Source organism: Trichoplusia ni, chromosome 1 (genome assembly GCF_003590095.1).
Source record: "Trichoplusia ni isolate ovarian cell line Hi5 chromosome 1, tn1, whole genome shotgun sequence".
NCBI lineage: Eukaryota > Metazoa > Arthropoda > Insecta > Lepidoptera > Noctuidae > Trichoplusia > Trichoplusia ni.
In genome coordinates this window covers 22,828,078-22,853,125 of record NC_039478.1, presented here as the reverse complement: position 1 = coordinate 22,853,125, position 25,048 = coordinate 22,828,078, and the positions used below count along the sequence as shown (strand labels likewise).

The following is a 25,048-nucleotide window of genomic DNA, read 5'->3' as shown; positions in this document are numbered from 1 at the left end:
ATGAGAAAATATATTGTGCAATACAATTTAAGTTTTGGGTACCTGGCCGTGATAAGTCTTACGTGCCGCATAGCATTTGTATGCAATTACAAGATAGTTCAATATTTATTTTAGTCACTGCGGATAAAGTAACTTAAGGTCATGTAATAAGATGTTATTATAAGGGGGAGGGATATATTCATGAGCAATTACAGCGTATTGCATGCATCAACACCAAAATGTGGATAACCATGCGGTCTAGGTTTAGTTAGCAATAGTCTGACTCTATTCTTTTCCTACCCCACCGGGACTCCGCGCCTTATCTAAAAATAAAAGAGGTTACCTATTCGCCACCCTGTATATAATTCAAAGACCGATTCGAAAGACCTTCCGAGACACTTTAAACACAGTTGTCATTTTTGAAGATACTATTTGTTCCATACTGGATTAAAAATTGTTCAATATACAATAGATAAGCTAACCTATTGTGTGTTACCCTTTCTTCGTTGCATTTATTTAAACGATCTTTAACCCTTTCTAATGTTTGTTGAACATTTTAACATTTAACTATTTAAATTATTGTTACAAGAATCGATGTACAAAGTTCTAAAATAATTAACTCAGATCGGACGAGAGCATTGATTAGTATGTTGCCAAGTGCACACAATGTATGTTTATTCAGATAATATTAAGAGAATAAGACATTAAAAAAGAATTACAAAATTAAACTCAAAACAAAATAAAAAGAAAAAATAAACAATACAAAGAAATATGTTATTCGAATTATTTCGGTTATATGTTGTATACGGCTATCAACAAAAAAAAAACGCTTAAAATATGTAAGTAAAGAAAAATAAAAATAAAAAAAGCAAAAATAATCATGTATCGGACAACACACTATGCGAACTAATAAAAGATTAAGATTAAATTATACAACCTTTCAAAATGATTGTGGATTATGCGTTGTTTGCTGCCGGAGTCGCTTCACCTCAACGGCAACACTATAAGATATTTTAAGAGTGGCAACACTAAAGAACCATTGCAGAGTCGGTAACTATCAAAACATTTCGATATTTTACACATTGAAACCTTACAATATACTTATTAAGTGTGATGATAATTATAAGTATTATTTCCATTAGCTAAAACTAAGTTAAGGGTGTTTCCGTTTCACGGGGATTACTTGGATTCAGCTTCCATACAAAATAATAATAAGAATAAAAAGCTTTTTTAATATTAAGTCTCGAAGTTTTTATTGATAGTTACAACTTTAAAGATATTTACAAAAATCGACGGAACTTAGTCTAAATAACCCCGTGTTTAAACATCCACATTTTATAGAAAAAAAAAAACAATTCAAATTGAGGTTATGCTTAAATTATAATTGCTTATGGTAAGTCGGCAGCTGACTGCACGAATAATGTACAGAAATGCCATCAAAAAGGGACTAGCATTAACGTTTCGCTTGAGAAAGGCTAATTCCTAGATATATCAACAAAATATACATACTCGACAACTGACAGTTTGTCTACAACTATTTATTACATGAACATAAAGAGATACAACCAGCGAAATGAGAATCTATGTTCTAATATCTTTTACACCGACTTAATGTGTTAATAGATCTGAACTGATTAGTTGTTTGTCTTTGTGTCAATCAATAATATGTTCTGAAATTACATTTTAAAACAGATCAATTTGTCCATGGTTTTCGAGACTGTGTTTTTAATATCTAGTTTTGACTAATATTACAGTTGATTATCGGATGTCGAGACACCACGTGATGTGATAAGTTGTTGTGTTGTATTCTTTCCACAGTTAAGTATTGCGAACGCACCCATATTTTAAGTAGGTACAATTATTACTTTGCCCTTAAAGTTGGCAACACATTTTCTATGTTCTTATTATTATTTATTATTCGTTAAACATTACAGTCACGTTTTCTTACTTTCCTTTATACTATGCCCCATAAAACCGTTTGCTTTTAGATTTTTCGCCGTTTAATATACTGTTTTAAGACATAAATACGTTCGTGCATTTTATAATGTAGTTCTACGTTTTATTTCTGCCGAATTTGCCTATTGAATGTATCTTCCACCAATACTAATTGTCATCAATTGATTTGACAGCCGCAGAAACAACTTATTTAACTATTTATTTATGATCATATATTACTACATAGTCCGGGATCCCTCGTCTTTTTTCGTAATCGATTGCTAGCTATCTAATTTGCTGTGAAGCGTCATTTTAACGAGGCATCCAAAAAGGTCTTGGTTATCGCCTCTTAATCTGTCGGTCATTTTTCTGTAAGAAACTCTCGCTTTAAGCAGCATTCAATTTATTACTAACTAGTTTCTTTGTTTAATCTCAATATAACAATCTAAATTGGACCAGAGATCCCGGACTAAACGATTATTGAAGGATCCAATTATAAAAAAAACATTATCAATATATAAAATCTATCCCATTGACTTACACTACATGGAATTGACCCGGTTACGATTATGTGGAGTTTACCTCACTTATATCTATCTATATATTTAGTATGTACATACGCGAGTGTAGAAAGAGAGAGTTTTAAACTGTACAGTATGAAACGAACTCGGGCAGCAATTATTTACAATACGTAATTAAGGAAACTATATTGAGAAAGATGAAAGTTTATCTTATAATGAAATTCAATTATACTACTAATATTTCATTTGCATTTTGAAAGATATACTGTTGAATAAAAAATCATTGAACAATTTAATCTGGCCAATGCATTTCGTATACCTGACTTCGAATGAAGACCGGGCAGTATTGACCTAATACTGCTAAATATATGTGTAAATTGGTCGCGATTAAATATGTAAGATATACTCTAATATTGGTACAGTAAATTGCCTTTCGACACAGTGCCCAAAATGTTAGACCCCCAAAATGTATGAGCTCAAATACATCAAAGTGTCTAAATAGAATCGTGTTGTAAACTATGAGGTATTAGATACAGATATCAGGTGTTCAGCTCCAGTAGCGGCTACGAATGAGCCTTCCTCAAGCTGTCACTTAGGGCTAACATTACAAAAAATCTAATGATTATACCTAATCAGAATTATAGTTAGTCTCTTGCATGAGCGGCTGGAGGTCTTCCCGTTTCCTGTCGCCTCGATTTGATATCCGCGTCACTCCTTCTAGCACGCCGATTTCTGATAAACTGGAATACGCAAACACTTTGTTAGGTAGGCATTCATTATAAGAGGCGCAGTAGGGTAGGTGGGCATGATACGAGAGCTACCTTGAAAACGCGGCGTGATGAAATAAAGTAAAACGGCGATTATCTAAATTAATTGGGACTAGGGTCGATTCGGATAATTTATTATCGTACATAGACTAGAATATACATACAGACATTCGTACATACACTAACTACAAAAAACCTAGGTAGACGAACAAGACAAAAAAGGAGGTCAATAGGAGGAGGACATTATTTCGGTTTCAAGACTGAATTTAATCGTCATTTAAATTCAGTCTTGTGTCGTCAAAGTGGTTATACTCGTAATGTAGAAACATTACGAGTATAACCACTTCTTCCGGAATTATGTGTGCAATACTTTTTCGGTAATCGGAACATTATCCTGGTTTCTGATACGGATATGAATATATTTTGATTTAACACTCACACTTCAGGCTCGACGTCGTCCAGCTGCGTGGGCGTGAAGTAGGGGTTGGCGGCGGCGGGCCGGAACTTGTAGCCCGTCATCACGAAGAACACCAGTGTCGCCATCTCGCGGAACATTTCGTCTATCCACGCGTACTGGAACGGCACTGTGATCTGGAACATTATGGTGTTGTGATGTCAATTTGCTGCCTTATTAAAGTTACAACTGAACAATGACAAAAGAAATGCATTTGAATCTTTTGCTGCTAGCGTTTCCTTTGCAACTAGTGAAGGTAAGTGATCATGTTCTTGTCCACCTTATCCCTCCCCTGCCCCCCTAACCCTCTGCTATGCTAGATTTCCCGGTGTGTTTTACAAAGACCAATCGTATTTCGTTATTTCCAAATCACCTCACTCAGCTTCGTCCAGTAATGTATTGAGCGGAGAGAGCTGTCTAATTTTTATCTAATATGGTGACACAAGTAAGCAAAAAGAGCGCAGAACAGTTCAGTTGAGCGAGCGGGCGGTGTGGGCCCTGTAAGATATACTCCTACCTACTAATCTTTCAAATTAGCCAGTTTGCAGAAACGTGCTTGACGGGATCCGGATGAGCTGTCACCGAATGCTGTGGTGACAGCTCTATACTCAATACTTTTATCGCATTCCACATGTATTCTTAGGTGGTAAAACTTATAAATAGATCATAACATGGACCCTGTCGCACAGCAAATAAGTAGTTTTAGGAGAGGAACCTTATTATTGATGATTTTATCTTTATTACACAAAGTACCACTCTTCAAAGTTGTATTTAGAATGATATATGTATTCCTGATACTTGCCCTACTCATTCTGCAAACAAATGATTGCTCGAAATATAGTGAATCCTTACATTAAGTATAGATATGACGATCCTCGTGAAGTATATGTAGCAGACGACCATGACGTAGAAGTGGCGGAACAGCTTGAGCTTGCGTAGGTTGATGGCCGCCTTGCCGTCCGTGCTCGACGCGTCCTGCAGGTGACGGATCGACCTGGAGGCGTTATAATAACTTATACATCGTATATACACTGAACTGGCAAATAGAATATGTACAAGATGATTCTAGTACTTCCAAATAACACAGGCTAGAAGTAAAACATGTATTTTATTCCAAAATAAAATGATAATCAACATCATCGGCCTAGCCTTTTCCCAACTATGTGTGGGTCGGCTTCCAGTCTAACCGGATTAAGCTAAGTACCAATGTTTTACGAGGAGCGACTGCCTATCTGACTTCCTCAACCCAGTTACCTGGGCAACACGATACCCCTTGGTTAGACTGGCTGTCAGGTTTTTCCAGCTTATGACTACCTGTAACGACTGTCAAAGATGTAGGAATAACAGCCGGGACCAACAATTTAACGTGCCTTCCGAAACACGGAGAAACTCGTTATGACAAAGATGATCGCCCATCTACGGACCAACCGCGTCAAGCGTAGCTTAACCTGTGATCGATTCACTTATGCGGTTGACATTATCAACATAATCCGGAAATTTTAAAGATTTCTCAATAATTTATGTTCATTTAAGATACAAGTAATATAATTGGGTCATTTAAGATCAGACATAAAACCTCATTTTTTTAACAAAATTTTATGCAATATGAGGCTACAAAGAGACAGACAGGTATAGTAGAACTTGAAACTTTTTAGGTTTGTATCATATTGCATTGCGTCGTAAGACTACTCTCTCTACTGTATACACAGTGTGTAGTTAGAGTGTTACATACCAGACGACGGGGAACATGATGGCTCCGCAGCAGAGCAGCTCGACCAGCACGAAGATGTCTCGCCACGCGTTGTGCTCGGCGGCGCCCTCCTCGCTCTCCGCTAGTATTATTTCCGCCACGTTCGCTAATACCTGTAACAAACAAATATAGGTACATTGTATACTGTACTGTACTGTGTAGAAATAAAATTAATGAGTTTCAGTTTTCCGAGATAGAAATATGGAAAAATCGAAATATTTACATGTTACTTTTTTACACTTAACTTAAGGTGATGCACAGATAATAAGGAATATAATAGTCTCATATGAAGAGTGAAATATTTTATTCACTGCATTTCATTATTTTTTTGTACCCAATCAATCAATATTTATTTAGATTCTATCATATTTTCTCGTATCCTGTTTTTAAACGACTTCAAATGTTTTCAGTTAGACTGTCTGTATTTATGTTTGTCCGTGATAATCTCGCGTTTGGCTGCTTGGTTGCGGTTTTCAGAAATGTATTTGTTACATTCAGGAGAAGGTTTTAGTGCTTTAACCGACTCGAAAGAAGGCTTCGAGTTTGATTCGTAAGTATGTATATAAGTTATTATTAGTTGTTTGTATGGAGGGAGAATCCTCATGGACATTTTTTTCTTTGGGGGCGAGCAGGTAGTGACTAAATTTCAGCGGTTAGGTCGGTGACGTTAGCCGTGTTCGGCACCGGCATGTGGAATTAAATGAATATTACCACACAGTGCCGGTTGAGTAGGGCCGGCGGCTCGCTTTCGCGTTGTTTGTGGAGGCCGACGTGTAAACAGCGTCGGCCTCCTCGCCTCGTAATGGGGTCGCACCCGTCACACCGAAATGCGACCCCCCGTCGCGGGTTTGTTTTGACGGGCGATATGCACCCCCGTGCCTATCGCCCAGACCCTAGCTAGGGCGGCAAGTTGCGCTCGTGAGCAGCACGTCGCCGCCACTAAGATCTACACCACTAAACTACACCCTATGCCATGCTGATCGACTTTGCTACATGCTACGAAGCTCTGTTATTCTGTTTTACATTATGGTAATCTCAGCTTGTTAGTCTCTACTTGCTGGGTTTTATATCCTGATCGGCTCTGCTTAAGAAACGAAAGAAAATACAAAGACAGCCTTGCATTTATTAAAATCGACCACTTTTGCATGGGTATAGAATGCTTCAAGCCCGGGTTAAATCAGGGGAAAATTTGACATCTCAATGATGTCGAAAATATAACACTCGCCAAACATATTCCTTTTTACTTTCTAAAATAACTTTAGAAGATGACTTTGAGAAATGCAAGGAAAAAATCAACTAATGTACTATTTATATCAGCCTAACTAAGTTTGTGTATGTACCTGCAACGGTATAACGATCATGAAGAGCTTCTTGTCTCTGTCGGAGAGGATGTGCTTGATGAAGTTCCAGCCGGTGCCCACCAACACTATCGTCACGAACAACACCGCGCCTTTCAACCTGCCGACAATGGAATACAACTATATTTAGAGGTTATCAAGCATGACTATGCTATGATCACGAATAGATTAAATGTGATGAGAACAAGTAGAGTTTAATTGGACACAAATGTTTCAATAAAGTTTTGCATAACTAATTTGAAAGTATTGTCAAACATGCACGCCATCTTCTTGTATTTTTTTGGTGAAAAGGTGTAATGGTTTATAAAAAAAGTGTAAATCCTGACCCAGACCAGGAAACCAGGAATGCTATACCAGGGATTTACCTAAATTTGAAATGTCAGGTAGTTTGCCGAGAAATAAAACTTATAACACTGTAAATTCCGAACTATCCAAGACTTAATAAGCCCCTTGGAAGTTAAATCAGTTTTTAGTTAATGTATTTCTCAAGCTGTCTCTTCGTATAACATTGTATGCAGTTTAGTGGTGGAGTTCGATCACTGCCACAAACAAGATGAAATGCTCACTTTGATAGGTTCTTTGCAAAAAAGGTGTCGTTTTTAACAATTTACAAAAATCCTAGTGACGAGTAGCAACCAGAACCGTTAGACCTGTTCATGAAAGATTACAAACCGCCTTTTTTAATTGAACAATTTTGACTTTGTCTTGAAGTGAAGCATCGTTTCAGGACTACGTTAATTAGTTGTAGAACAGCAGTAAGTCATTGGATGCAGAAAAGGCCTTTATTGCCAGCTACGGCAGCAAAAAAATTCCCAACCTCGTTAGACATGAGATATTTCGTCTTTACTGCATCTATTACACAAAGAAATATACTTACAAATGAGTAATATAGAAGAGAATCGCCCACGCGGTGACATGTTCCCCCTTAGTCTGTATAAAGTGGTAGTTGATGCCGTGGAAGGCGAGCGAGAGAGCCTTCAGGTACACGAGGACGCACATGATAATGTGTATGCGGTAGACGGGCTGGCGGCTGGTGCGCAGGATGAAGGTCCACAGCGCGGCGCTCACGAAGAAGATGAACGACATCATGCTGTATAGCACCGGGAGCGGCATCTCGCCCGCCGACAGGAAGTTACCGTCGTTGCTCTCGAAGATCTCCACCTGTTGACAAAATGTGCTTAAGTCTTCTGGATTATAAGCGTTAAGGAGTGAATTCTGTTCTAAAAGTATTGATCAAAATCAAAAATCAAAATCAAAATTCATTTATTCAAATTAGGCTACTAAGTAGCACTTTTTGAAGGTCAGCACCATTACATAGGACAGCACCCAGTTTCACCCACCCTTCACCGCTTCCTAAGTGCTTTTGCTGTGAGAGAAGAAACGGCGCAACAAACTCCTCAGCAGCACGCTGTCATTCCATTTACAAGAAATATTATAATTGTACAGAACAATAACAAAATAAGTGTACAGGTGTCATGTCAAACAAACAAAAATTTGAGGTCGCTGTATCTAAGCCTATACGAAATTAAACTGTAAGTACTAAGGCCAAGGTCAGCAGACCGACCAGCCACCGCAAGCAGCACCCGTTCACGAGTATGACGCAAGGGTCAGCCATCACCTCCCTCGCCATATTAGAGGGAAGGAGGTGACCCGACCCAAGACGCCACCACAGGCAGTGACGATTATCTATTTATAACCGCCTTCAGGTATTATTTTCTATCTAAGTCCTTTCGTAATGGCCCGCAGGCTACAAGTGGCGAGTGGCTATCTGACCCCCAGAACTCAATGACCCGCGGAGTACACGGAGCGACTAGCTAGCTCAACTCCAGAATTGTATGATCACAAGGCGCGACTGGCTATCCGATCCTCAAAAAATCATCTTCCAAATAAAAATCGGCACACCCACTGAGAAAGCACACTTATAACACCACTCATTTTGCGTCGGGGGTTAACATAATAGATGTAAGAAGGCTAAGCATAAGAAATATTTAAAGTTCTTACCAGCATGTTGACAGCGGGTGCGGTCCCCTCACTCGTGTTCGGGCAGTTGTTGAAGTATAGATTGTAGAGTCCTTCCTCCTTCTGCGTTGCGACGTACAACGCAAACTGGAATTAACAAAACATATCTATCATATCTCTGTCGCTCCCATAACATACAATCTCTGAACATTTTAAAATCAAAATCTATTAATTCAAACTAAGCTACAAAGTAGCAATTATTGAAGGTCAATTTTACAAAGACAACTCCCCGTACCGCCCACCCTTCATTATGTCTAGGGTTGCCAGGCGTCAAAGTAAAGCCAGAAATAGTCAGGTTTTTTTATTTCTTGTCCGTTCAAACTAAACGGTGTTCGGCTTGTACGAATTCTGTTGGCTATACATTTTATTCGTAATCTTATATGATGAAAGTTAGAATTTTCGAACTATTTCTGTGCTGCACATTTATACAAAGCTTTATACTTCAGGAAGAACGGCTTTTTGGCCAAATATTCGGGCAAACTGGCTGGTCTGTTGGCTATAAAGTTTTGTGACCTGGCAACCATGTCTAAAAACGGAACTGGCAAGAACTTACGCTAGTGTTGTAGAAATCGAATCCGTTTTTCGTCTCCTTCGTCATGGGCAGTACAGAGTAAAAGCATAGCTCCTCATCAGGTATAACTGAAAACAAAAATATTTATTAATGCTTCAATTTGGAAGGAGAAGGCCACAATCGGTTAAGAAAAAGTGAGTCGTATATCGAATCAATAAGGAATAATTGTACGATAATGTAATACAATTACTTTTATAGTAGACCAGAAGAAAAAAATCTAAAAGATTTGTCAATTTATCGTTATTCAAGAGCGTAAGACGGTTTAAAATTAAATGATGATGTTTCAACAGTAATATTTGTTTTGCTAAATCACTTTTCATAGCAGAATTTTGCCATTATCCTGTCCACAATAAGTAAAAATGTAGAAAAACTTACTATCCGGTATCACAGATTTGTTTTCATAAAGATGAAGTACTTTGGCCTTGCATGTCACGTTCAGCCTGAAACATACGATTCGTTTTAGACTATTGATTTAACAACAAATGCATTGTAGCTAAAAGTATAGGGTTCGGATCGCGTTTAGTAGACCTTGGCCTCAGGTCACCTGCAGAATGTCACGCCAGATATAGATCTAGCGTTTAGCTTTTTCCAGGAATATGCTCAACTAGCTGTTGCTTGCGGTTCCGGTCGCTTTGTCGGTCATAGCTGCACAAAGACGTTGACGTGGCGTCCTTTAACGTATCACTACATAGTATAAAACAAAGTCGCTTTTTCTGTCATCATGTTGTATGTCCCTATGAACGCTTAAATCTTTAAAACTACGCAACGGGGTTTGATGCGGTTTTCAACAATAGATAGAGCAATTCTTGAGGAAGGTTTTAGTGTAAAATAAGTTTAGGTTTTGTGTAAACTGACAATATTACAACGATATTAGTTAAACATGTCGGAAAAAATTAAGCCATTCGAGAGCTCTCCTCGAGAACGCTGCCAAAACCTTTTGAGTTACAACAAAACTATGTATGGCGGGTTTGTACCTCTTTAATAAATCTACAAAAAAGTCCGAGGTGGTATATGTCTATCTTCCAAGGATAACCCACAATAACCATTTTTATGTGTTTTCTTAATACAGTAAAATTATGGGTTATTTACGAACCTATTTTTAACAATACAGTATTAATCCTTATCCAAATAAATAAGTTAGATATATTATACATGTAATATAGAACAAAATTGCCTTTTACACTACACCAAAAAAGTGAATAGGTAATGAGTTATCGTAATATTAAAATCTCCGCGCGAGAAATTAAAAATCGATGAAACGTAGCGAAGATATCGTTGGCATCTATATACTAATATACTTATACTAATATATAAAGCTGAAGAGTTTGTTTGTTTGTTTGTTTGAACGCGCTAATCTCAGGAACTACTGGTTCAAATTGTGAATAATATTTTTGTGTTGAATAGACCATTCATCGAGAGAGGTTTTAGGCTATATATCATCACGCTGCGACCAATAGGAGCGAAGAAAAAATCATAACTTATATCTTCTAACCACGCAGACGAAGTCGCGGGCAACAGCTAGTACGGTATATAAGTAGTCTTTCTTAATGGTAGGTGTCTACTGCCTCCAAGCCAAATTTTATAGAAATCGTTCCCCCTGGGCGTGATGAGGTAACAAGCGTACAGACATACATGCACGCACTCACACGAACACGCACGGATTTATAATATTAGTGTAAACTATGCACTCACATGTCAGCTCATTAAAATTATCTTAATCAGTGATGGGGATGCCGGCGTATTCTTTAATGTCAATCCCAGGTCAATTTTGATAATACTGAAATCCTTCCAGTTACTAACCGTTCTACTAGCACCTCTCTTATGACTACTACAACCATCTCCCCCGCACAAACCTCATTCATTACTGCTACCTCAAATAAAATTCTATCTACCAAACGAATTCTTCGTCATAAAATTGACAGGATTCCCCAATAGTCTGCTAAACGGCTCGGGCCAAAAATGGTCAGTTTACTTAAACTAAGCTTAAACAGAGTTTTTGAGTAGTTCGGAAATGATTTTTAGGTAAAGAACGAATAGCGCTAACAAATAGAAGGCATAAGAATAGGAAGGTCCTATCCTTGACTTTTGTTCAGCTTAAAATCGCGAGCATACAAATTCGCCAGGCGAGTAAAGAGCAGCAAGGCTCCAAGACACACACTCCTTGCATACGCCTTTACTTTCCATTGCATACAGACACCTAAAGGCAACCTATTTTTATGCATCGTTCTTAAATAATTCCGTGCACCCACGGATTATTTGGGGGTAACTAGCATTGAAGGTTCCAATTTCCTCTTACCTTAGATTCTTGAAGTCCATCTTGAGAAAGACGATGGCGGGGTGTTGCGGCGACAGGATGCTGTTGTCGCTCTCCTTGAGGAAGCAAGTCGCGGAGTTCGACTGCGCTAAGTACGGGCTGATGGCTGCGTTTATCGTCCGGTCTAGTGTGAAGCCGTACTGAAATGTTTACGAAGTTTATGTTAAAGTTTAGTTTTGTCGCCTACTGTTAATATGATTGGGCGAGTATGTTTACTATCATGATCATCATTAAGAACTCCTTGCGGAACTCTGCTTAAGACTATTCCATTTCCAAAGTACTCCACATGGCCTCAAAAACTACTTGCAAGTACTATAAAAATAAAATATTGAGAGAATGTTCCAACCCACCAAATTATTTTAACCAGCCAAAGAAAAGCAACGTGAACAGCCATAGATTGATCTCGTTGGAGTGCAATTGTGGAGGCCTATGTACAGCAGTAGACGAATATGGGCTGATGATGAAAAAAAAACCTGCTCCTTATAATTTTCTCATTCAACCGGGTTCTATCACAAATAGTGGTCAAAAGTGATCTTTTTGCAACGGGGAAAAAAATATAACAGCCGTCAAATATTGATAACGAAAGCAATGTATATAGTCGTTACAATGTATACATCGTTTTACAACGTCTTTTTGTATGTGAATAACAATTACAAAACATGATCCGGATACGAGAGAACAAGCTGAGAAACATTTACAAATAATACTATTGTTACGAAGTACACTCTTACGATACTTAACGCTTGGCTAAAGATTAGCATAATGTTACGTCGAAATTGTAAACATTATAAGAGACGGTGCTACATGAATGCACAGTTGCTAATATTTTTTACCTTTTCCTCACTAATATTTACATGATTTCAAAAGTTCAAAAAAGGAATAAACTCCAAATCGTTCCTTAACCGGGAGCAAACTTGAAAATTGACATACGGCAAAAAATTTAAAGATGCTCTTTACTTTTTTCTGCTCTTTAAAATGATAAACGGTAAATTTCGTGGTTATCGAACTGTAATCCCCAAACCACCGCAGTGCTGTTTAGGTCTCTACGCCAGAAACTAATGGAGAACACAAGAACAAGCTACCTCAATATTCTGCCCCAGTTCAAATCAAATGCACGAGCAAACATTGCAACTTGTAGTTTCCGTGATACGAGACAATATTGTCGCAATATCGATCAATATATTTGAATATTTCAAGCTGCTTGTGTATGCGACAAGCCCAGTTTACAACTGCAGCCCTATAATTAAGTCAGGGTTTGATAAGTGGCTCGTGAGAATCTAAAATGCATCGGTGGTATTGATTTCCAACTAGAATGTCAGGTTTTAAGAATTGGAGTTCATTTATTCAGGGCTTTAATATGTTGACAAAAGCAGACTACAATGTAAAGAATCTTGAAAAATAATGGGTAATTTTTTTTCAGTTGGTCCATAGTAATATTTTTTTTCGTTTTGTCAATTTTGCATGACGGATTTTATGAAAGAGCCTCAAAGATTAAGTTAACAATTTTTTTAGAAAGCATAAAACTAAGATTCCTGTTGGACTTCAAAAACAGTTTTTCAGGCTGATTCACATAGTTTAAAGTTAAAATTCATTACTTACTGATTTTGAGACAAGGTAGTCGCGTTAGCATTCAACATTATAAAGGATAGTTCAGCGGTAAATTTGAAGAACAGTCTGACTGATAATGTCGGATAGGTTCATACGTGAACATTACAAGGACTACTTTTGTTCCGTTTTAATATGAAAATACTTTTGTCGTAATAATAATTTTCAAATCTAAATTCGTCACTGGACTGTCAACTCCTTAGAAACGCAAACTACACATACACATCTTCAGATATAACTGTCATTTCGTACATTATCACAAGCTGCTGATGGAAACCTTCCATTCTACTCAGGGCCAGCAGACCGGCTACATTGTGACAACGATAGCGCTGATGAAAACGCTTAGTGACAATGCCTGCCTCTAACGCTCATCATCCGACCGATTTCGGCAATGCTACCGCTTCAACTCCTAATTGGTATTTTGGCGTTCATGCGCCCGAAGATGGGTAATGTACCCTATTTTTGCGAAGAAAGTCCGAGCATAACTGATTTCCGAAACTTATGTACAGAGTCAAGTTTTACGATACTTACTTCTCCATAAACAGGTCCTGAGGGCATCATGAAGTTGACCATCTTCACGTCGAGGATCCCGCCCTTGAAGAACCCGAAGGTCGTGAGGTCCACGAAACGACGCTCATCCTCCTGAAATTGTACGTACAAGATGGATTACAGTCTAAGCCAAACTCAAAGGTATGGGAGGCGACAGCCGTGACATTTAAACAAAGACAGATTTATTGGAACAAATTTAGAACAACTTCCCACAAAAGTATGATTATTCTAAATCAAAAACTTTTTAAATTTCTTTTTGTATCGAGAGTTAGAAAAATAAGGAACAAGACTCCAGGTCTTTTTTCCGGTGCATACTTTTGGCACTTACGTTTCTCTTTTCTAGACTTGTTAACTAAATTCGTTTCATTCCAATATTAGTTAAGCGCATTATAACTTTCTAAAGCCTAACCAGCCCTAGTAACAATCGCCAACCGGAAATAATCGGAAAATCAATGATGATCGCAGCAAAGACTTTCGCTTCAAAATTAAGAAGATAAACAAACATTTTACAAACAGTAACTAAAGAGCCAAGCCATTAAAAAAAATAGCAAACATTTGGCGTCGCTCTTGGAAACTTTTCCAGCATTTTTTTTACAATATTTGCAACGCAAACCATAGGTACCTCTGAGACAATACGTAGCATGGATTTTTAAGACTTACGCTTAGCAGTTTATAAACGCTAACTTCTGAATAGGCTAGACGCGGTAGTGATGTAATCATTATGCCTCGAATAGTGAAATCGATTACGAGTTTTCTTGAAAGAGAGACTTAAGAAATCAAACGGACGATAGATACTGAATTTCAGCACTAAAGTACTAAACTTTTTTCATTTATATCCCTTAACATTCAAACAAGTCGCAATTTCAAGAGCTTTTTAAAATTCCATCATTCGGCATACCTTATTCACCTAAACAACATGAACCTAATGCAAATACTGGAATTACAATAATTTGAAGACACAATACGTATCACTCAATCTTTGCCACTTGGACTTGTTTGAAGCAACGTTTAATCCATATACACTGAAATGGAACAATACCGTAGATGCACAGCAAAACAAAACCGCATCAGCAAAAATTAACATAAGTACAGTTGGGTGCGCACGTCACTTGAAATTAGACACACTAAGTAATGAATTTGTTATACAACATGAGTTTAGCGAGGCAAGCGGGGAAACCGAGGCAAGGTTGTGTGAGATTTCCAGCGTATAGATTTGCAGTAATGGATGCGAAATGTAGCTCTACGTCGTTCAGTGCTATACTGTATTACTTTAAGAGATCGCGGTCGCTCTCCTGGTTTTATGTGCTATGAATGTCGCATGGCTTTCAGCGAATTAGTGCATGTACCGTGATGGACAGACACAGTTCACGTAATTCAAAGTTAAGTTCATGTTAGTTTATTTGCAAAAGCGAGTTTCACAGAGTGTTATATAAAATAAATAATTCACGATGAAAATTTCTAATGGCCAATTACTTGCGTCATTTTAATTTGTCGGTACGCTCAGTTATAATTATGATTATTAATACTTTTACTACCAAATTATGATTATGAATAATTTTTTAATTTTTTTTTGCCTTGTGTAGTTTTTCTTTATTTTTGGGGAAAATGTAACAAGCTTGTTTTTCGCCAGCACTGTAGCATTGCCTTACTCGTCATGCTTAGTTAAGTTCTTCAGTATAATACACATACGGTTTTAAAACACGGTTAGGCAAACAAGTTTTTATCAAACCTAATTAAAACACAAGGGAGAATATGTTTCAGCATCGCTCTAAAGGATACCAATTAAAACCATTCGCCTTTGCTGCTTTCACAAATACATAGAATTCGCAGATGCATTTGAAAGGGAAAAGCGTAATTAAAATACAAGAAATATAATTCAACGGGTATACGCGAGTATTGAAGCTGAAGCGCTTTAGCAGAAGAATTTATTTTATTTTTCAGCCTTCAGGCATCGTAGCACAGCTAATTGATTTCAGTAAACTATTTCCTCTTCGCAACATGTGAGTGTATGTATGAACGAGATGCTGTATGACAGAATATTAATAGATATGGTAATACATGAAATCAGTCATCCAAAATCAGGGCATTGACTTGCTAATTCATTTCCGAAGGACTTCTCGTCGAAGTGGGCATGAATAAGTCAATTTATGAAAAACAAAACGACACGGCGATCGAATAAAGAATACCTTCTTATACCTTGTAGAAACATGTTGAAAGACAGGCACGTGACTTAGCGATAACATAATTGTAATACCATTTTTTTTCTAAACCCATAAATTACATGTATTCTCTTATCGAATGAACCTTACAATTCTCGAGCAAGTAACAAGAAAATAACTAGTTTGTTAAGTGAACGGAATTCAGTAATTATAACGTTGATCGTTAAATAGCTGTTGTTTGTTCTATGGACGTAAAAATATGGAACAGGTCTATAGGATTGAAGGATATATTATAAAGGTGAACGTCGGCACGTGTCGCTGTAGGCATGAGGCGACATGACCTTAGATGGGTACATGTAAGGCTGCCTTGCTTGTCTCGTGGCTGAGAACGAGACTACCGAATCAAACGTCTTTGTTTAATGAGGATAATATTTCGAACGACTTCTTTAAGAAAAGTAATTACTCAAAATAACTCGATTCAAACTAAGTACTACTAAGGGTTCCCTACAAATAAATAAAACCAATTTGGTACCAACTGTTGCTTAACTCTGTTAATATTTTAAATGACGGCGAAAGAATCGAATCCTCCACTAACTCCAGTTAAAATAATAACCTTGTAGCTTTTAAAGTAACTGTGTAAGTTCTTTCTTTCCTTCTTCTTTCTTTACAATGTTAATATTAAAGATAGTTGGTTTTGTTTAAAAGGATCCTCTGATAAAGTTAATATGTGATTATAACCAGATGGTAAGATATAGCTAGATAGCTATTAAGGTTCAATAAACGCATCCTAGTAAGAGGAGGGATAGACAGACGAACAGACAGATAAATGTTGTCAGGGTTTATCTATTTCTGTAGATGAGATCCTTTATTGCACCACAAGCTGATAAACAAAGATTCGGGCATCATGAAGCAATATATAAAATATAGTATTAAAGTATGGTAACGATATATGATATATCATATGTATAATCGTTTAAATATAGTAGTTCAAGAGTTTGTGTGCGATATAGAAAGTCACATTTGAAGGGTGAACAACGTAATTACACTTCAATTTTGAACATCCAGGCAAAGAATTCGAAGATGTGTTCACGTAAGCAACGATCTAAAATGGGGTCTGCCTTTTGAAAATACCACCATTCTTCGAAACTTTTCTAAAGGGTATTTGGTTTTTTCATGTAAGCTCAAAAATAATTTGTACATTATACAACAGTTTAAAAACAAACTTCTTTTAAGGCTGAAGCCGTGCGAACACATTCAAAGGGTTACAAAATACGTTATTTATAAATAAAAGAACGTTTCTTTTATTACGTAACATTTTACGCAACCTTTTAGTCGGAAAAATAATTAATTATTATATTATCCCACCAAAAACATTAAATGTAAAAAAATGCCAAGTCTCTCGATGCAGTCTTTCCATCGTAAAAAGTTTTGAGATCTCATAGAAGCCAAGTCCTATTCAAAATATTTTGTAGTTATAAATCAACATTTAGTAATTGTATCAATAGTTTTCTTTATATTATAATTATAGTGACTTGGCAATGAGCACAAGAAGAAACAAATAAAACGGCATATTTGTAGGAGTTGAAAGTTACACACACCGCATGCGTAAACATTAATATCACAAAATTAATTTTCTTTTGGTTTATCCGTGTCGTCCCAACCGAATTTCGGCAACGGCAGTCAGTCTTAGTGTACTCTCGATTCATTTACTTTCATAAAGCGATGGCCCGTAAGGTATTCTTAATTATTGTATTGGAGCATGTAGTCGGTAGTGACCATCATGATTCACACATAACAAATAATCTGATCACTGGTCTCGTCAGTAACATTTGCACATAATTCCAGGCATCAAGCAGCTTTTAATTTGTGCTCATTGCCAAGTCACTATAATTATAATATAAAGAAAACTATTGATACAATTACTAAATGTTGATTTATAACTACAAAATATTTTGAATAGGACTTGGCTTCTATGAGATCTCAAAACTTTTTACGATGGAAAGACTGCATCGAGAGACTTGGCATTTTTTTACATTTAATGTTTTTGGTGGGATCTCATTTATTTTTTGTAAGTGTATTTCTTTCTTTTTTTTTAGGTGTCATAATTTCTAGGACTTCAGCTACTGCTTTGCTTAGAACCCATTCTCTATCTCTATCTCTTTTGTTTCTTCTCTGAGACTTCGTTACTTCTAATGTAAACAAGCTTAAACTTATATATATATGCATATATATATCTACTAACTTACAAACTATAGCTAAACTAAACTAAATAACACGTAAAGTTCTCCGAATATCAATTATCACTTCAATATTTTTTAGTTTCGAAATGGTTTTTCATAGACAGGTGGCGCTATCAAATGAAAATTATCGAATTATTCTGAAGTACTACTTAGACTGCGCTTTGTAACGAAACCATAGCGCGATTCAGACACGTAAAACGCCATCTATCGAGCGCGCATACAATATTTATCGCAATACAATGGAGTTTTAGCTTTATTAATTTAATGAATTATGAATTTTATGTATTAATTTGTATTAATGATAGTCTGTGTATTACATTTATATTATTCTTTTCTATTCTATGTATGTATTCATCCAATTGAATAGGTACTTAAACAACGAACAAAGTTAACAATGCAGTCAAAATCCATACATAATGTTCTTGCCAAACCGCAAATATAAAATTGTTTTCTATGGCATATTATTTTTTAATGTTTTTATAATTTTTCCTTTATATGTGGCTAAGGACCTATCTTGGTGCAAAATTTGAAGTTTCTAAGTCTGCTAGAAGTACCTTAGATTTTTGATGATCTGTCAGTGAGTCAGTGAGTGACAAAATGGTGTAACTTTGATCGACCGTAACTCCTAAACCATTAATTCAATTAGCATGTAATTTCGAACTTAAGCTTGTTCTAATGCCTACTATTATTCCCCGAAAAGCTAAACTCCTAGCTTTGTCCACGTCGAAGATACAGGGGGGGCGAAACAGCCGCGAATCGCTTCGAGAAAAGATGGTACGGCCGTGACCGTTTTGCTCGAGACTTGGCAGGGGCACTGCCGTGCCCTCAGATATTGTACAAGCTGTTGCCCGCGACTTCGTCCCCGTGGGTAGAGGATATAAGTTATGATTTATACCTGCCTTGTTTGTTTTTTCACATTTTCCATTGTATCTTCGCTCCTATTAGTCGCCGCGTGATGGTTTATAGCCTAAACTTTCCTCGATGAAAGGTCTATTCAACACAAAAAGAATTTTTCAATTTGGACCAGTAGTTCCTGAGATTAGCGCCTCTTCAGCTTTATATATTAAGTATAGATGAGTACTCATTCTATTGATGGTCGGAATTATGAGGGTCTACCACCGAGGCTGTTATAGTTGTCGATGCCAAAGCTAGGTAGTGCGCTAACATGCTTTTATATTCAGCCATCTTTGCTACCATAGCCCAGTCACCTCCCAGATATAGGTACTGCGACTCTCAAGAAGATACTAAATCTGTTCTAACATTTTCAATTTAGTTTTGGTGGGCTGTAAACTTTTTTAGGTGTATTCACTACAATTTAACACAACAACAATTTATGTATTCGTTTATCAAGCTGAGGACTTCAAGCGGAGGCCTTCAAGCGGACGACTTCAAAGATGAGTAGCGAGGTATGTGGTTTTTGGAACGAATGGTTATTTTAGCGTTGCCGTATTATTAAGGCTCCGCTGTCTCATATCATGCGCGGTTTCATTCTATTTGTGCGGAACCCTTAGGTCCGTATTACAGAAGGCTACTCAAGTCCTAATCTCTGTTTAAAACTAGATTTGAGTTGAGATTTCATTTTAGAACGCTCCTCAAGCATAGATTCGGTGATCATAGTTCAGCTGAGTGTAGATCTTATTCTAAATCATTACTCAGTTCTAGATTACTACTCAAGTAGAGATTTGATGTGTGATTACTCAAGTGTGGTCGACACCGCGCTTGAGCAGAGATTTCCCTTTGAGTTAAGCAAATAATTGTGTTGTAATAGAAATAATGGATATTTTTGAAGAGTTTGATTATTACGATAATTTATTAAACATTAACGTTACGCAACGTTATTTAACAATAATTTATTTAAGATTTTAAATAAAACCTACAGTGAAAAAATTAATCGTCTTTAAATTAAAATATAATTATTAATTTGGTTTGAAACTAAATTCTTATTTTGCGTATGTTGAACCAGAATTTCGGGAAAGATACATTTGTAAACGAAGACAGTCTGATTCATAGACAAGACATATTCTCTGCTTGAGACGCGATTTGAATCTCGATTCAGCTGAGTGAAGTTTGAATAATGTTCTGAAATAAGAATGACCCTCAAGTGCAGATTCAATATTTAAACTATGATCAGGTGATTTAAGATCAAACTGGACTTGAGTAGCCTTCTGTAATACGGACCTTAGTATCGCAAGTCCGACTCACACATGACCGGTTTTTTACATTAATGCATTCGGTCAGAATTTAGCTAGCTTTTGACTGTTTCGCCGAACTGTGAGAAACAATGAAACGGGAGTTCGTGTGACGCTATGTAATAAATCTTTGTTAAATCATATTCCTTGTTACGGATAACGAGTGGAAACGTAGCTATAATATAGGTACAATGTTAGAGATTAGAAATGCCAATACACATAATAATAATAATATGTAGTTAGAATGAACAGTAGTAATTACGTTTGATGTCTGTTAATAGCGAGCAAGCGTATCGATTCACTGCTTCAAAGGAGGTCTAATTCGATAACTAATGAGGTTACTATAGGTAAATACAGAATACTGCTTTATAAGGCCACGTTTACTCATGAGCGTTAGGGAAACAAAATGATAATAAAGTTTCAAAATAAAACGTCAAGTGTTATAGAGTAGCATAGGTTCCGAAAAAAAAACTGATTGTACCTTTATACCTTTTTGAAAGTTATATAAACTTTCTTAATTAATCTAAGACCCACTGGCAAACGGCGAAAGAAGACATCGTGAGGAATCCTGATTTCAACCAATCTGCCCTAGGTATATGGGGAGAGGTCCGTGCCCAGAAGTGGGACGTATACAGGCTGACATTTTATTATACCTTTGCACCGTCCGCGACGCTTTGACCGATTGGATTCGCTTGGCTGATTTTGTTAACCCGTTTTGACACGTGTAATTTCTTAATGTCAACCGTCAACACAGACAAAATTAACTAACGTACAAACGTATTGAAATAATAAATCAAAATCATTTACATTGATCGAGTCATATCCATACATTCGAAAAATCCAAACGGCGGTATCTCTTGAAAAAAATACTTTAACTACGATCACCGGAATTTAACTAAAAGGTGGCTGATTTAAAGAAGAAGCAATCTAACTTTTTAAGAAAAGTTGTGTGACGTACAAAATATAAAGTTAATTTAAGTTATAATGGTACCAGAGGAAAAACATCCAAGTCATATTATTGACATGTTTCTTCGCAATTAAGAGACATTCGAGCGGTGTCTTGGTATAAGTATTGCTTACTCAGTGACAGTTCATGCATGCGCATTTGGATGGGCTAGTACTTTTAGATATAACTGCATTTTCTGAGTATACAATCTGCATAAACAACGTAGATTGTATAGAACTGAATGTAAAACGACTGTACTTCTAGGAATATCTATCTATACTTCTTATCCACCCGCAATTAACAATGGAGGAGTTAATACGTGCGAAATATTCTTGTATCTAAATAAAAATGCAAGATTGTTTATACTTATATTATAATCAATCAAATAAAAATATTAGCAAGCAATATCTTTTTCTTGAGTTAAATACATTTGTTTTTTTAGGGGTTTCTAGGTTTTTTTTGTGAAATTAGGTCTGCGAGGAGGAGTTCTGAAAGGAATGCTCTGAGCTTGACGAAACCGCGACGACATATTATACAAATTAGCTTTCACATTTTGCAAATAGATTGTAACAAAACAGTTAGCATGCTCGGTAATAACTTTGTAAAAGAATGATGAAATAGAGCAATCACAGAGTTGCTCTGTAACAAGTAAATACTTGACTGTATACTCACCTTAAGAATATAATTGGAACGGATTTATTGCGTAGGCGGCTCGTTACGCTATTGTTTGTTATAAACAAAATAACTAACGAACCGACCACCTACAGTAATTCTAAAAATGAAACATAAAAGAAAAACATCACGACACAATACTCTAAATCAGGCTATTATTGAGTAAATTCCTTTGAAAGTAAACAAGGCTTCGTTCGGCCCATGGAAACATGGAATGCTAAGTTATTTTAGTACCTATTTATAGATTTTAAGTCAATTGTTAGAACGCAGCTGAGTATAACAGTGCCTGTACTAATAACTCGTAAATAGCTGTTGACAGAGTGAAAGATAGACCTCAAAATACACTACGCGTTACGGCATCTCGCTACTAAGACGTTAACAGCTCGGGATTTCGCCCTTGGCTTAACTTATATCTTTTACTCTTCTCCTTTTTTAACTGCTTATATTTTTTTATGGCACAAGCCCCACTCTCATTGCAACTCCTGTAATCCAGGATCAACGATGATAACCAACGAAATCTAACAAACACTTAGCTCGATGTTACCCAGAGAAATGATTTATTCGCTAACCCCGCGGACCCGCATCGAAATTAATCAGAAGTAGTAAAAAGGGGGAGTAGAAAAAAAGTATTTTCTACTTCTTGCTAATCTGCAGTAATATATTAACTCTACCCTTAGTACTACAATAATGGTAATCAACTCCAAATGCTAATAGTTGTCCACTAAATTATTAGTTACCTATCCATACTTTAGTCATTAAATATCATTAACAAAACGTTGATAAGTCACACCATTCATAAAAGAGGGGTCAATTATGTTGGCCTTGGTACACTACCAATGTCAATTTGTACTAACAATTAAAGTATGTATAGTAGAACTATTATACCAATATTTAACATGTGTTTTATATCCGAACATGTCTCATTTTGGACGAGTGTCAGCATTGTTTGTATTAAACATATGTTCAACATGTGTTTCCTTTTTGATTATGAAGCAAGTATAGATTGCGTTAAGTATTTGGATATTCATTACTTACATACCTTAAGTTAATTCTAAGTTAGATGTAGACTTCCATTGTAAGTATGATAAATAAGAATAAGGTGCGACTCGTATTCACTCTTGAGAGATTTACTAGCATTCAATACCACATTACACGTACAAAATAATCAAGTCTGTGGTATGATATACAATATGGACTTATTTGTTTAATAATATCCCCGTTAATAGGAATAGGAACTTGCAAGAAAGTTCAACAGTCCTTGATACAGCTTGATGACTGTCTGTCATCTGTCGGACAGACAATGTAGTCTCACTAGCCTAAGTATTCATAGTGTCCCTGTTCACCCTTCGGAATCTCCCTGAGTTAGTCCATTATCATAATGCATGTTACTATGTGCTGAATGTTCACTCTTCGTACATAACTAACATAACATGCTATAAGATAAAACAAGATAAAAATCTGATTATTCAAGCTTAATTAAATAGTATATGATTATGAAATCCTTTCCATAAGCCTTTTTATGATGTTCTTATCAATGCCGGTTATAATATTACTAGCTGTTGCCAGCGGCTTTGCCTGCCTGAATGTTGGTTAGTAGCAAAAACAGTACCCTTTTTTAATTAAGTCAGATAAAAGTAGGGTTTGTATTAATCCGAGGCATCAGCTTTCTCCGTACCAAATTTAATTGAAATAGTTAGAGCCATTTCAGTGTGAAGGGGTAACAAACGTACAAACACACTCACAAATTTTAATATTGATAATATTAGTGTGATACCATTCAATTTGTATACCTTGGATATTTTATTATGATGGTAAAAACACTGTTAAGGCATTGTAACATCAATGCTCAAATTAATGAATTGATTTAAAAAAAAGTGCCTTTTAACATTGATCCATGAAAGCGAAGCTGCTGCCTCGGAATAGTAGGAGTATCCATATCATTTTTTTTCTTGTGAAACTTGTTTTATTTGATATAAGGAAACATAAAACATCTTTATGCTTAATAAGAAGAAATTATGGAAAAATCCAGGGACTGCACAGTACTATGCAAAGAGTTCAATTAAATTTATCATGAACATTTATCAACAAACATTTATTTGATTAGTCTCTTCACAGTTGTGTGTACCTTAATTAAAGTTCATCATAGCACAATATTTTACGACTATTTTTATATATCAAGTAGGCTTCATGTAAACAATTGACAAAACAAAGCAATAACTTTCGATTAAATACCTGTATTATTCTTAGTTTACCTAAATGAAATAAGCGTGCGGTTTTATAATTATATGTAACCTCTGGGAGTACATTTGAAGAACACCCACGTAAAAAAAAAATACACAAACGCTTTACACTCAAACAATCTTTGTTACTTAAGAACTGAGTTACAAATTAAAACGTCAATAATACGCGGCGTACAAACCATAAAATAATTTACTATTATATAAAACATCTCGTGAACTGAACGCTCAGCAATCTTACAATATTGTACTTATGAAACATAAGTTAAAATTTCAACTTACAGAAAGATGCAGTTTGTGTATTCTACAGGACACCGTTGCAGCAATCAAAAGGATGCACAATACAGCTTTTTTCACTACGCGAAACATGTTTCATGACGATAGCATTAAAATTAAATAATTAAACTTTTTCTTCACTATTTTAAAAGTGAACAATTCACGAAAACATACTTCCACTCAAGTCAAGAATAATGACGGAGATATCATAGAGTAGAATACTAAATTTCAAACGTTATAGAGTTCTAGCTTATGACTTGTATTGCCAGATATGTGAATGTTTATTTCGTAAAACATTCTTCTATGAATTCAATTATTATTCCTGAGTTCGAAAAGTGTTTAGCTAACGAGGACTGCTTTTCATAAAAGTAGAAAATAAAAGAAGAAAGCAAATAAAATATCAGGGATAATTTTTCGAGCTCACCCCTTCGAAATTTTCAAGGACAGCCCTTTTTTCAGCTGTATTTATTTTGTTCCAAAATTGATTTGTACAATCGCTCCAATTTT

The 25,048-nt window shown here is 36.2% G+C and overlaps 1 protein-coding gene across 1 annotated transcript; it reads right to left on the bottom strand.

The window, feature by feature from the left end:
- Window positions 1-270: 270 nt before the first annotated feature.
- Window positions 271-24,763, bottom strand: LOC113499735 (protein GPR107). The gene is made up of 12 exons (XM_026880315.1): window positions 24,548-24,763; window positions 13,805-13,915; window positions 11,651-11,808; window positions 9,730-9,794; window positions 9,337-9,422; window positions 8,766-8,870; window positions 7,642-7,925; window positions 6,747-6,864; window positions 5,389-5,519; window positions 4,509-4,650; window positions 3,642-3,793; window positions 271-3,175 (listed from the first exon to the last, which is right to left on the bottom strand). Exons 1-12 carry the CDS (start codon window positions 24,632-24,634, stop codon window positions 3,064-3,066), a joined length of 1,551 nt encoding a protein of 516 aa, XP_026736116.1. The 5' UTR covers window positions 24,635-24,763; the 3' UTR covers window positions 271-3,063.
- Between the last annotated feature and the right edge of the window lie 285 nt (window positions 24,764-25,048).